The sequence below is a fragment of the Marmota marmota genome, unplaced genomic scaffold (assembly GCF_001458135.2).
Source record: "Marmota marmota marmota unplaced genomic scaffold, marMar, whole genome shotgun sequence".
NCBI lineage: Eukaryota > Metazoa > Chordata > Mammalia > Rodentia > Sciuridae > Marmota > Marmota marmota.
In genome coordinates this window covers 37,725,082-37,739,474 of record NW_025999932.1, presented here as the reverse complement: position 1 = coordinate 37,739,474, position 14,393 = coordinate 37,725,082, and the positions used below count along the sequence as shown (strand labels likewise).

At 36.7% G+C, this 14,393-nt stretch overlaps 1 protein-coding gene across 5 annotated transcripts in view; it reads left to right on the top strand.

Moving 5' to 3' along the window:
• The window catches only part of Cdadc1 (cytidine and dCMP deaminase domain containing 1), a 47,860-nt gene extending 34,854 nt beyond the window's left edge, over positions 1-13,006 (top strand). For 3 of the 5 annotated variants that reach the window (XM_048800913.1, XM_015484280.2, XM_048800912.1), the window contains 3 exons: positions 1,153-1,342; positions 5,393-5,453; positions 12,055-13,006. In XM_048800913.1, coding sequence (XP_048656870.1) covers positions 1,153-1,342; positions 5,393-5,453; positions 12,055-12,149 — 346 coding nt within the window. In that variant the 3' untranslated portion in view covers positions 12,150-13,006. Of the gene's footprint in view, positions 1-1,152; positions 1,343-5,392; positions 5,454-11,111; positions 11,267-11,996 lie in introns of all 5 variants that reach the window. The other 2 variants (XR_001503381.2, XM_048800911.1) reach the window with 2 other exon arrangements.
• Positions 13,007-14,393: the final 1,387 nt, after the last annotated feature.

Genomic DNA, 14,393 nt, shown 5'->3' with positions numbered 1-14,393 from the left:
ATTCTGTTGCCCTAGTCCAGATGAACAGAAATGAGTTGCAACTAGGGAGATGAATATGGAAGATGTATAATTGAAAACAGCTGGTTCAGAGCAATGTAAACCATAGAACCTAGAATTACAATCCCTGTGACCTCAGGTGAGAGCAGTCCTTGGTCCTAGACTACCCCCAGCATACAGTTTCACCAAAAATCTCCTCAAGTTTTTTTCCCTGTCCTCTTCATTACAGGTTACTTACTTCATTTTATAAGGAGGTCTGAAAATGACATAACCATTTTTTTTTTTTTGTACCAGGGATTAAGTGCCCAGGGACACTTATTCACTGAGCCACATCCTTAGCTCTTTTTATTTTTTATTTTGAGACATGGTATCGCTTGGTTACTTAGGGCCTTGCTAAATTGCTGAGGCTGACTTTGAACTCGAAATCCTCCTGCCGCAATCTACAAGCCACTAGGATTACAGGCATGCACCACACTGGGCTCCAAATGTTTTTTAAATAGAATTATCCTTTGATAGAGAAAGGGTAAGAGAACTATAACTCAAAACAGAAATTTAATATTAATTTATTTATTTAGTAAGTATTTACTAAGGGTCCTTTAGGTGCCAGTTAGGAATAGGGGGCTAGGTCTTTAAGCTGCCTTGATGATTTAATATTTAATAAATAATAGTTAGTTTTAACCCCAATTTCCATATTTTAAAGAGATCCTTATGTAGAAAACGTGGTTTTCCTTTTTTTTTTTTTGTAGTTCTGGGGATCAAACCCAGGGCCCCATGAGTGCTAGGCAACCACTCTATTGCTGAGCTACATCCTCCGCTTTCTTTTTTCTTTTTCTCTCTTTTTTTATCCTCTTTTTTCTCCATTCTATTCCCTCCCTTCCTCTCCTCCCTCCTTCTTTTTCTGTTTTTATTTATTTTATTTATTTTATATTGAACACCTTGCCAACAGCTTAAATGAATTTAAGTTATAGTGATTGTCAGGTTTTTACAGATTTTGAACATTGATTGACTAATTTAACAAGAGTAAGGCTTGATTATTGTTTATAATGTGAATCTATTTTTAAAACAACTCAACATTAAAATTTAAGAATTTCTCTTTAAGAAATAACTTACCCTTTCAGAAATTACCTTTGTAATAATCTGTAAATTTTTTTGTAGGTGTCAAAAAATAAAACCAGAAGAAAGAAGCATGATTTTTGTGACAAAATGCCCATGTGATGAATGTGTACCTTTAATTAAAGGTGCTGGCATAAAACAAATCTATGCAGGGGATGTAGATGTTGGAAAAAAGAAGGCAGACATCTCTTACATGAGGTTTGGGGAACTTGAGGGTGTTAGCAAATTTACCGTAAGTAGATAGATACACTTTTTCTTCAAACTGTATTTCCTGTTATGTTGTTTGATACCCTGTTGTGTATTGTAAATTAGTGATTTCTATCCTTTTAAAGAGTTTCAATAAATTATTATCATTGAGTTTATTTTTTTTAATTTTTTTTAGTTGTAGATTGACACAATACCTTTATTTTTTTATTTATATGCCATGTTGAGAATCAAACCTAGTGCCTCACACATGCTAGGCAAGTGCTCTACCACTGAGGCACAACCTCAGCCCACTTTGAGTTTATTTTTTATATGCAAGTACTTACATACCAAAAAATGTTCACTAAGGATCTCTGCCATAAGAATTTTATAGTTCTGCAAGACACAATGGCATAGGCCTGTAATCTCAATGGCTCAGGAGGCTGAGGCTCGAGGATTGAGAGTTCAAAGCCAGCCTTAGCAACTCAGCAAGACCCTGTCTCTAAATAAATAAAAAACATACATATTTTAAAAGGGCTGGGAATCAGGCTCAGTGGTTAAGCATCCCTGGGTTCAATCCCTGGTACTAAAAATAAATAATTTTTTAAATGAAAAAAAAGAGAGAGAGAATTTTACATTTCTGTAGAGTTGTAAATTGACCTAGAGTTAGCTTGAGGCAGGGAAACCTCTGGTGCCATCATGTGGCTAATAGAAAAGCTCTGACTCACTTCTTCCCTCACCTGTTTCAGCTTGGAGTGGTAGATAGAGGTGAAAGTAGTTGAAGATTATCCAAAAGACAGGAAGATGCATGCTCTTGTACACACACACACACACACACACACACACACACGTTCCTCATGAGAAAAAGTGCTAACAAAAAGTTACAAAAGCTCTACAAAGAAAAATTTTCCCCAGAAGTTGCTGACCTGCCAAATCATTCTGTTTCTTCAAACAAGGAATAATCACAGAACCACAAAAACCAGGAAATTAGCATTGATATATTACTGCTGTTAATCTATACATTCATCAAGATTTACTGATTGTTCTAAGAATGTTCTTTTTTTTTTGCATTGGGGACTGAACCGAAAGGCACTCTACCACTGAACTAAATCCCAATCCCTTTTTATTTTTTGAGACAAGGTCTTGCTAAATTGCCCAGGCTGACCTTGAACTTGTGATACTTAGCCTTCTGAGTCACTGAGATTACAGGTGGCCAGGGATATAGTGTGATGGTAGGGTGCTTGCCTAGCCGTGTGAGGCCCTGGATTAGATTCCCTGCATCACAAAAACAAAACCAAAAACAAACAAACAAACAAACTTATTCAATAATGTTTTACATAGCAAAAGAATCATGTCCTGAATAATAACATATTGCTTTTTATGACATCTAATGATTTAATCGTGGCATTTAATATAACATTTATATACTAGAATTCATGGATATAAAAAGCATAAAATAGAACTGTTTATAATTTTGAACTTTGCATTCCTGTTATGTACATCAGTTTCAGTCCAGGGTGCTTGGAACATAAATGTATTCTCTGTGTGTACATATGTATATATGTGTGTTTATATACATGTATATATGTATGTACATACATGCACATACACTTTAAGCATAGGAAAATACTACCTAGTTTCTGTATGTATATGAAGTGTCAAATGTTTACCATTTTTTATTTTTGATTTTTAATTATTTTATTTAAAGCCTAACAGTTTTAAAACATAGTGCCGCCTGGCGCAGTGGTGCATACCTGTAATCCCAGCGGCTCAGGAGGCTGGGGCAGGAGGATATGAGTTCAAAGCCAGCCTCAGCAAGGTGCTAAGCAACTCAGTGAGACCCTGTCTCTAGATAAAATACAAAATAGGGCTGGGAATGTGGCTCTGTGGTTAAGTGCCTTTGAGTTCAATCCCTTGTACCCTCCCACAAAAGAAAAAGAAAACAGCAGTGCCATGCCAAAAAAAGAGAGAGATGAGAAGTGCTTGTCTTGTAAATAAAAACCTATGTCCAATCGGTCAAAGAAATCCCCAGTTCTGATTGATTGATTGTCTCTTTATTCCTCCTGGAGAGGTAAAGAAATGGGTTTTTTCAAATTTTCTTCATAAAGATTAAGTGACCTTGCTCTTCAGGACTGTGAGTGTTGGCTTATAGCAAACTCTGGAATATCTTGGTTACTGGTAGATTTTAGTAGATTTTGAATTGTAAAGAGAAAGGAGAGATCAAAAGGGCAATGGAGGAATAACTCAGAAAAGAAAGACAAAGGGAAGCCCAGGGGCAGAGCTGAGAAACCCAACAGAACTGGGAACTCCCACCCAAGAGGTCCCTTGCTCAGGTACACATTCCAGAGAATAAAGAAACTCACAGTTTTTCTCTGTTCTCTTCATGAAGAGTAACTCTCCACTCCCTTATCCTTTCCTTATCTGTGCATAACTGGTTAGCTATACACCTAATTTTGAAAATACCAGTAATTAACATGAACTAGTATTTGTTCTAAATTTGAATTTCAATAATTTGATTTGCTCAACTGTCAAAAGTATGATGTGTCAATAAATTTGATACTTGTTTTAAGATTAAAGTAAATTAATTTTTATTTGAAACATATTTGCTTTTCTTTTTGAAATGTAACCATATACCTTGAGATAAGTTGTTTTATTCTATGTTGTTGTCAAAAAAGCAGGTTAGAGCTGGGTAAAACTGTTCTCCAGAATAGATTTTATATAGTGTACATTCATGTGCTGTTATTCAAAAAAATTTTTTTCTTGTCTAATGAAGGTGAGTTTTTCTTTATTAAGATGTATTACTTTTTTATTATGAAATATATGCTCATTGTAGAAAGTAGCAAAATAAAAAAGAACATGTATTATTCCTTAACTCATAGATATCACTGTCAACATTACTGTATTTTCTATGTTAAAAATTCCTCAGAAATTATTTTTTGACAATTTATACAATCTTCCAAACATAGAGACCTAATTTATTTAATCATTCCCCTGTTGTTGGATAGCTAGAGTATTTCTAAGTCTTTACAATTATAAAGAAACTTTTCATGAATATTCTTAAGTGTAAATTAGAATTATTGGTTTTTACTTTCTCTGCCCAAATAAATAAATAGGTTTTAGTGGTTTAACATGTTTCAAAACATAACTCTTTTTTCCCCCCCTTACATAACTTACCACCCCTTGTAAATTCTCTCTTTCTTGGCGCTAATTCTAGGCATCTCATCTCTATAAGTGACCAAAAGTCTAAGGACTTTTAATGCATGGTAAAATGTTTGTCTTGTATCTCATCCCCCCTCAAGGCTCAAGATGTTAACTAGTTAATCTGATGAACTAAGTGATGCTTATGAAAGAGGCTCCCAGGTAATTCACACTTTCCAGAGACAGTGGCCCAGCAGGGCTTTTTGGTTAAGTCATTAGTGATTCGATGGAGATTCCAATTAGGCAAGAAAGGAAGGAAGAGCTGTCCTAGAGATAACGATTACATTCCATTTTCTTTTCTACTATTTCAGTCTTCTCTGAAATATTCAGAATCTTCAATCTTCCCTATTTCTTTCTGAGTGGTTGAGATAGAATACTACAACCAAGAGGAGATGAATGATATCTGATATTATATATGATAGAAAATAAATAATAGTTTATATGATCTAACTATATTAAAAGGCAAGGTAAAATTGGCCATATTGTTAGCCTTTAATACCTAGGTCTTCTCTACCTATTATAAGACTTAGTAGGTCCTAGAGAAATTATATAATGTAGAAATTCCATGGTTCTGGGCCTTGGGCAGGCCTAGGTCTAATCCCATCACTGCCTTTAGCTATTTTGTTACCTGAGACAGATCACAGCAATTCTCTAATCTCCCCCTGTCTTACTTAGAAATTACTATAAAGTATCTTCTCTAAGAGTATTGATTCTGACCCCAGAAGTCATCCCATTTAGCATCACTCAGGTGGTATTGTTAGGACTTTGTTGATATGGACATGCTAACTCCTTTTTCTTGTATTTTTATCAAGTTGTTTTGATATTTAAAAGCAGAGTGCTGAAATGCTCTTTATTAAGTCATTTTTAAACATACAAATAAAGTGTTTGTACCCTCTTACAGTGGCAGCTGAATCCATCTGCAGCTTATGATCTTGAACAAAACGAGCCTGAAAGGAAAGAAAGTAAGTATCTCAAGTCCTCTGTGGAGGCTAACTACTAGAGGCCAGCTGCTGAGGAAAATGGGCACTTGGTGAATGTCAAAGGTCAAGTGACGGAGTTGTTTTGATAATAGATGGATCATATTCTTTATACAGGTTAGATGTTTGTCTTTCAATTTGTTCAAAAACATTTGCATATCTACTATATGCAAGATGCTGGGGAAAGTACCTATCAATAATTATTCCTGTAGATTCTGCAGTTTAATACAAATAATCATGACAAATTGAATTTATAAATTTATATGAAACAGTAAAGAACAATTCTTGTTTATACCAAAACAAAGGCTTCTTGGGTGTGAGAAATGAAAAATACATATAATTAGTGCAAATGGATCTAGGAAGAAATGATGAGGACACCGGTACTTATATATCCTTCTAGAGTAAAGCCACAGGTGCTCAGGTTGGTCAGAGAATGGACATGTTCTGTTATTTTAATAATCTGATTAAGAATCATCAGAGATACCATAAGTAAATTACTAGTCTTAAAAGTTTTGTCATTTGCACACTAACACAATTTTTTGATAATAGTAATATAATCTTTAGGAGATCCAATTTAAAAATAGTAGCTGTGTTATAATTGTAGAGTCTAGATAAATGGAAGTGTACTATAAATTTTCTTGATAACAATGGATTGATTACCCTGAAATATTAAGAAATATGAAGGTCTCTACGAAAATATGAATGTTTTGATTTTCTGTGATCTGAATTAGCTTTATTTTATTCAGACAGTAAATTTATTATTGGCAATCTGAAAAAATACATATTCACTGTTTTTTCTTTTTAAAAAAATTATCAAGAAAAAAAGTAGTGGAAAAAGAAAGGAAAATATAACTAATTAAAGATAGTATTTTTAATGACACTGTTTGAAGCTCAATTAAAAATTTCCTAAGGTAGGAAAAGGAAACAGAAAGATGAACTATATTGTCTGTGTTAAAAGCATCTTTTCATCAGAAGAGGCCATCCACGGCATGAAATAGAAAGTATTTACTACTTAGAGTCAATGATAGGCCTTATCCAGGATAAAAGTCCTGAGATTGGAAGGAGGGGACAGAAGAAGGCATCTGGTTCACTGGCAATGTTTTATTTATCGACCTAGATAATGGCTAAATGTATGTTTACTTTTTGACAGTTCATTAAATGTATGTTTATGTTTTCATGCATTTTTGAACAAGTGTTTTATGTTAGTAAATAATATCCTTATCGCCTTTTCAATCATATAGCAGCTTTATTAAGATATTCATATATCAAAAATTCACCCCTTTTAGAGTCTAGAATTCTGTCGATTTTACTATGTTCAGAATTATGCAGCCATCACCACAACCCAATTTCACAAAATTTTCATTGACTTAAAAAGAAACCTTGTACTCTTTTCAGTCGCTCTCCCCCAGCCCTAGGCAACCACTGGTCTACTTTAAGTTTTTATGGATTAATCTAGTCTGGCCATTTCATATAAATGGAATCATACAGCATGTAGCTCCTTTACAGTTTTTCATTCTGTCGAGAAGCAGACATAAGAATCAAACAGATGAAAGTTGAAATCCCAGCTTTATTGCTGGGCTGAAGCTTGACCTTTGGCCAAATCAATGTGTTGCGCTCTGGGAGGCAGTGGGGGTTGCTGCCTCACGTCCTCTCAAGGCCAGCACCAGGAATGGAAGCCGAAGGCAGGTAGCAGTGCGATGGACTGCTGGCTCTCAGGCGTCCTCCCCGCTAGAGAGCTGGAACCCAAATAACACAACTCAGGCTTTCTTTGCAAAGAATTGTTGGGCTTTCAAGGAAATGAAGGAACTATCCAGGAACGCATACTCCCTTCCAAAAATAAATAAGTAATAAAGAGAGATAAAAGGAATATTTGCCCGAACATAAAAAGCAACAGTAAGCAAACACAGAAGCCAATGTCCATAGCAGCTGGGCTCTTGAGAGGAAGTGGGGGGTCTGCTGCAAGATTGCAAACTGAACCTCAGATTCCTCCGACATTAAGCTGGGAATCCTCAAAGGAAGCTAAAAGACCCCCTCTCAGCGGCACCTCCCAACTGCTGGCAGAAGCAAATGCAGATTCTGTCAGAAGGAAAACCTTCCCAGCTGAGGCCCACAGGGTATAATGAGTCCATTAGTTCATTACTGAAAAGTCAACAAATAGAAGATATATCCCCATGAGCGAGACTGAACAGAAATGGCAAACAGCATAGTGAGACTCCTGAGGACTTCCTGTTCTGGTGTTATCAACTAGACAGTATAAAATGTTTAAGAAGTAAAATATACTTTTTGAAAAGACAATCTAAAATAAACAAGCCATTAAAAAAAAATCAAATCTGAGCTGGGTGTGGTAGTGCTTGCCTGTAATTCCAGAGACTCCTGAGCCAGGAGGATCACAAGTTCAAAGTCAGCCTCAGCAACTTATTGAGGCCCTAAAAAATTTAGTAAGACTCTGTCTCAACATAAAACTCTTTTAAAGGACTGGGCATGTGACTGAGTGGTTAAGTGCTCCTGTGTTCAATCCCTAACATTTAAAAAAAAAAAAATGTTTAGTACAGAGTGGATAATTTTGAAAAGAATCTGATAGAATTTGAAGGAAAAAAAATCCAGACAGCCATATTATATAGGTACTTTAATTTTTTTTTTTTGTAGTTGTAAACAGAACACCTTTATTTGTTTATTTTTATGTGGTGCTGAGGATCAAACCCAGTGCTTCACACATGCCAGGCAAGTGCTCTGCCACTGAGCTACAGCCCCAATCCCCTAGATAAGTACTTTTATTAATGCTGTTACATAGATGAGGAACCAAGACTTACAGAGGTCAAGGCTCTAAACCACCAGAACTGAAATTTGAGGCCAGGTTTTGGGTTCTAGAAAGTGCATCTTATACATTGCTTTTTGTTAATAACTATCTGGTCTGGCCCCTTTGTTAGAAGTGGTTAGAGGATCAGAGAGGGCAGAGTGACTTGTGCAAGGTCAGTTCCTGACAGGTCCAGTTTTCCAAGATTTTCAGTGTTCTTTCTAACAGGTTGCCCTAGTGTAATCTAGAATTTAAAGAAAAGGCAGTTCAAGAATGGGCACTTGCTATAAGTTGAGAGGCTTGTTTTTTTCTTCCATTACTTGCTTTGAGTCCCATTTTACAGGCATTATAATCTTTGGGACCAATATAGTACTTTCATGGATATATCTTGGCATAAAGTGTCAGGGGAAAGAGAGAGAAACCCTGAAATTGAAGGTAAAGTGCACTTGCTAAGTTCCTGGTGATATTTTACATGGAGAGCATTTTATGAAACATGTCTACCAGAGTCATCTCATGGAATCCTCTCATGCTTTGGGGAAGCATCCTCATTTCCTAGGGATGCTGATAATACCTTCTTGTGGATTATTGCAATTTATCTCTGCAATAACCCTCTATGATAGATGTTATTATCTTCATTAGGCAAATAAAGAAGCTGAAGCTCCTTGAAGTGAAGTAACTAGACCAAAGATCTACAGCCCATGAGTGGTAAAGCCAGAATTCAAAGCTCAGTAGTCTATTTCTAGAATCTATGCTTTTCTGCTTTGTCATACCACCACTTTAAACCAGGAAGAAGAATCATAAATGTCTACCTTGGTGAGGAGAAGTGTCCAGGAAGTGTGTGAAGTGTGTCTTGGTGTGTTGCGATCATGGGAGTCAACCAAACCACAGAATGTAGAACCAGTGGTGGAAACCACAGCGACACATCGCGGCTTGACAAAGAGAAAAACTCTCAGTGATAGTCTGAATTGTCCAGAATTGTCCTCCCTCATGAGGCAGTAAGCTCCCTGTCACCATGGAGGTGGGAGCACAAGATGTCACAGGAGGAATATTGATGGGTACCCTCCCTCCATGTAATGCTTTGATTGAGGTGGCATTTAGGAGGCAAGCATCTCTCTCCCAAGGGATGTTTGTAAAGAGACTAGAGATATTTCACTTGCACAGAAAGGAGTTTGGGGAAGAAAGAATCCATGTTACCGTGGTCCAAGAAACTGCATCAGGACCTTCTCTGGTTCTCTTAACTGGAAAAGATCTCTCTCCTGCACATTCCTATATCATGTTATACTTAGACTTCTCTTATAACACTGAAAAAAAGTACAGTTGTTAAAAAGTCAGTGGATGAGTTAAGCCACTATTTACTAAAGGGCACACTGTTGGTATTTTGATTGATAAAGCTTTCTAGTTCGGGGCATTGCCCCATGGATTATGGGACATTTAGCATCCCTAACAGAGCGGGCCATGCAAATCACAGGCACAATGATAAACTATTTAATATGTAGTGCTGGAAAATGGTTAATGCATGTAGAAAAACTGATAATGAATTTTTACCTCACATAATACTCAAAATTCCATATGAATTAAAGAAACAAAGCAAATTTCAAGTTTTAGAAGAAAATACAGAATTTTTTATGACCTGAAATAGGAAGAACAACTTATGCAGAATACAAATAATGCTGACTATAAAAGAAAAACTTGACAAATTATAGAATACATTCCAGGTAAGGGCTTATCTTCTCCAAAAGACATTATAAAGAAAGTGAAAGGGGGCTGGGGTTGTGGCTCAGCGGTACAGTACTTTCGAGGTCCTGGTTTCGATCCTCAGCACCACATAAGATTAAATAAATAAAAAAGAAAGAAATTGAAAGGACCAGTCATCCCCTGGAAGAACAGATTTTCCACTAACGTAAAAAAATTCTACTAACTGATAAGGATAAAAATTAATAGAAAAATGTTACTTTTTGGTATTTACATCAGCAGAAATGTAAATGTCTGATAAACATATGAAAGATGATCATACTCAGTAGTGGTCAGAGAAAGGCCAATTAACATCACATTGAAGCAATGTTTTTATACCTATTGGATTTATACAATTCAAATTTGCCAATACCAACTGCTAGTGAGGATGTGGATTATTAGAAATTTTTATATGTTGCTAGGGAGATTGAAAGTTTTACAGCCACCTTGGAAAATAATTAGACATTATCTTTGTAAAGCTGAACATGCATGTACTCCATGACCCAGTAATTTCAACTTCTAAGAAATCTTGCATCTTGTATAAAAGACCAAAATATAACAAATTCATTGTAATGTTATTCTTAAAAACAAAAACTGAAAATGACACAGATATTTAGCTTGTGAGATTACATTTAAAATATAGTATATTCTCACAATGAACTAAACATAACAGTGAAAATAAGTGAACTATTGCTACATTCTTTGACACAGGTGAATCTCAAAAAGATAAATGTTGAACAAAAAAATATAGAAGACTATCTTTTTAATTTCTGTATAAAGTTTAAAAAGAAAGCAAATAGCATATTGTTTAATGTATGTGGTAAAATTGTTTTTAAGAAACAATAGAAAGATAAACACAAAATTCAAGATAGTGGTTACATCTGAATGGGGAGAGGGGATGAGAAGAGAGAAGGAAGGCAACTGATAATGTTGTAGCCATTATTTGGGACAGTAGCTTTTAATTTTTTCTCTTCTATGCAAACAGTTACTGCAAATTTAAGCAAGATAATTATTTGGAGGAGTAGGTTCTTAAGTGTTTATTTTATTATTGGGCTTTAGACCTTCCTTCTGTATTACATATATTCTCTTTTTTTATGTTTCAAATATTACATAAAAAGACAATTGAGAGAGGGGGGCTTCCAGATCCACTCTGGAAGGCAAGCCAGAACCAGTTGTCCTTGGGACTGGGAAACAGCAGAGCGGAACACACCGGCTTGGAGGGCAGGCAGATACCTCAAGAGCACAGAAGCAAAGGGCAGGAGGAGACTTGCAGGTGACGGGTGTATTCATTGACTTGACTGTGGTGGCGGTTTCATAGATGTGTACCATGTCAAACTCATCAAACTGAACACTGTAAATATGCTCAGTTTATTGTATACTTTAAACACATAAGAGGTTTTTTGGTACCAACAAAGCTAGTAAAAAGAAAATCCAGGAAGGTGTTAAGGCAGGCTCTTCTCCCAGCCTGCCCTATTGGATAAGGCCACTTTCCGTACTTAGAGGAATAGGAGTGGGAGAGTCCCCCTGTACCCTGCCCCACAGGTGCTGCCATCCTCTCTCTGGAGGATAAGTAAGTGCATTAATTTTCGAGGTCCTGATTTTGATCCTCAGCACCACATAAGATTAAATAAATAAGAAAGAAAGAAAGTGAAAGGACCAGTCATCCCCTGGAAGAACAGATTTTCTACTAACGTAAAAAAAAAAAAAACTTTGATACCAGTGTAATCACCAACAGGGATTGATTTCTGTTTCTTCCAGCCTAATAATAGTGCCTTTCCCCCAAAAAAAGTTGTATTTAGTATTTGCCGTATACTGTGGAGTGAATCCAGTTTTTTAAAAATCACCAGACATTGTATTACCTTTGAGTTATCTAGATTCAGTATTGACTGGAGAAATAAACATTTAAGTGGAATATTGAAGCAGTTGAGAATTTGAAGGTAAAGTAAAATGAATGGTCCTTTACCTGAAGCATTGTTTTGCTCTTCCAACCTGTGTGCCTGCAGCAAGTCCCCATGAGTTTGAAGTGATGTTTTCTGACATGAAGTTGTTCTTGCATGATAGACGGTGTGTTGAGAGCCCTGCCTGGGAGTGAGGAGCAGCACCGCAAGAAGCTATGTCTGGGAAAGCCTTCGGAGGGCCTCTCCACGCTGCAGTGACGGCCTCAGGAGTTGGTTGTTGCACCTCTAAAGTTCAGCCTTGTTAACTCAGAAAATGAGGATGGATTTCGTGAACCATTGAAAAGTTTGTTAGGATATGAATTATGTTGACGAGGACATTTTTATTTTAGACTTATTTGTGTATTTTTCAGAATATGGCAATGTGTTTAATGCTTTAATGAGATCAGTGTCATCACCAACAGGGATGGATTTCTGTTTATCTCAGTTTCTATTTATACAGCCAGTTTGAAAGGGGCTGGCTCACTGGAGTCATAGCTCAACAGGGAATTACATATCTTTTGAGAAATATTAATTCCTTTGGATTACAAGGGTGAGAATTAGTAAATTGTCCAGGGAAATAAGTGACAATCTGTTCATATTTTAAGAATCCATGTATAGATAACCAGAAGGGTCATGTTTATACCTAAAATCATTCTAGCATTCAAAAATTACTGAATTGGGACTGTCTTAAAGTCTCCATTTTGAAACTATATTTTTAAAATTAGTAATCTCTTGGGCTGGAGGTCTAGCTCAGTGGTAAAGTACTAGCCAGCATGTACGAAGCCCTGTGTTACATTCCCAGCACTGCAAAAGTAAATAAATAAATAAGATGTTAATTTCTCCTAAATTTTTATTTCACAGTGATTGTTGGACTAGAGGCCAGTTACACTACAATTTTGGGTAGCAATAGAAAGAAAATGTTATTCTGAGGCAGTGTTGCTGTTTGATGTCACTAAATCTTGAGATTACTGGCAGTAAGTCTCAAATTTGGTCATTATGTAAATAGAAAAATATGTGAATGTGGGATATTGAAACCAGCATTTTTAGAATTCCATTAATAAATGCTTTCCTCAATATAATTTTCCCCTCCATATGACCAATACAGTGTCTAACTGCAAAAGGGAGGCCTGCTAGGAATATTTGCAAACCTCAAGAGCACTCAAAGCCTTAAAAGTAAACACATCCCTTCTGAATTTTTCTCTCTGATTTCTTTTTTCGCAGTGCTGAGGATTTACTCCAGGGCCTTGAACATGCTCGGCATGTACTCTACCATTGAGTCAGGTCCCCGCCCCCCCCCCTTTTTTTTTTAGTTCTCGGTGGACACAACATCTTTATTTTATTTGTATGTGGTGCTGAGGATCAAACCCAGCGCCCCGCGCATGCCAGGCGAGCACGCTACTGCTTGAGCCACATCCCCAGTCCCTCCCCAGCCCCTTTTTAAATTTTATTTTGAGACAGTATCTGGCTAAGTTGCCCAGGCTGGCCTTAAACTTGTAATCCTCCTGCCTCAGCCTCCCAAGTAGCAGGGATTATAGGTGTCAATGTACCTGGCTGATTTCTTCAATTTTTATTTGCTGAGAAACTCAGAAAATTAGTCTGAAGAATCATCATGTTTTAGACTTTCCTGGTTAGGAGGAAGGCCAACAGGCCTGGGGAGTGATACTTCATGAGAATGCTCGAGGACTGGGAAGAGGTGGTGAGATTTGCCCTTTTTTGTCCCCCTCCTTTCCACAGCATCACGTGGGGCCTCCTACCACTTTTTCAGAGTTAGGCACAGGACAATCCAAATGTCAACCAGATGCCTGGCTTGCACAGCAGCCTGCTTAGGTCCACTGGGAATTCAAAGTCATCATACCACACAGTTGAGAACTGCCAAAAACATTTTCCATAGACATAGATCATGGAAGATGGAGTGTGTGTATGTGTGTGTGTGGAGGTACCTTTAAAGACAACTAATGCTAATTTGAAAAACACTAGTTAAGCTATTCTTTAATACTTATCAACATAAAAACTCCATTTAATCCCTAGCACCACAAGAAAAAAAAATTCTAAGATTGCTCATCTCCCAAATTGCTTTATTATTGTAATACAAGCATAAGTTCTTTGATTTATTGTTTTATACTTCTAGTTCATCTGATACACCAATCAACAAATATTTTGTGAGACTCAGAAGTCAAATATATACTGCTAGAATTATGGATTTTTGTATTGGGGTGGGATATCAGAAAGGAAAGTATATAATCAGGAAACTATGGAAATAAAACATTGATATTTCATGGAAAGAGCCTTGTAGAGGTCACAGTGCTGAGCTGTTTCATTATCCAAACACCAGGGTTGAGGTGAACTGAGAGAAAGCAGAGGAGGTGGAGATCACTCTGTGAGGGGTAAGGGAAAATGATTGGGTTGCCCCCAAGCATTGCAGAGCTGGACCCAGAACCCACCTGGGTTTGCAGAAACTATATG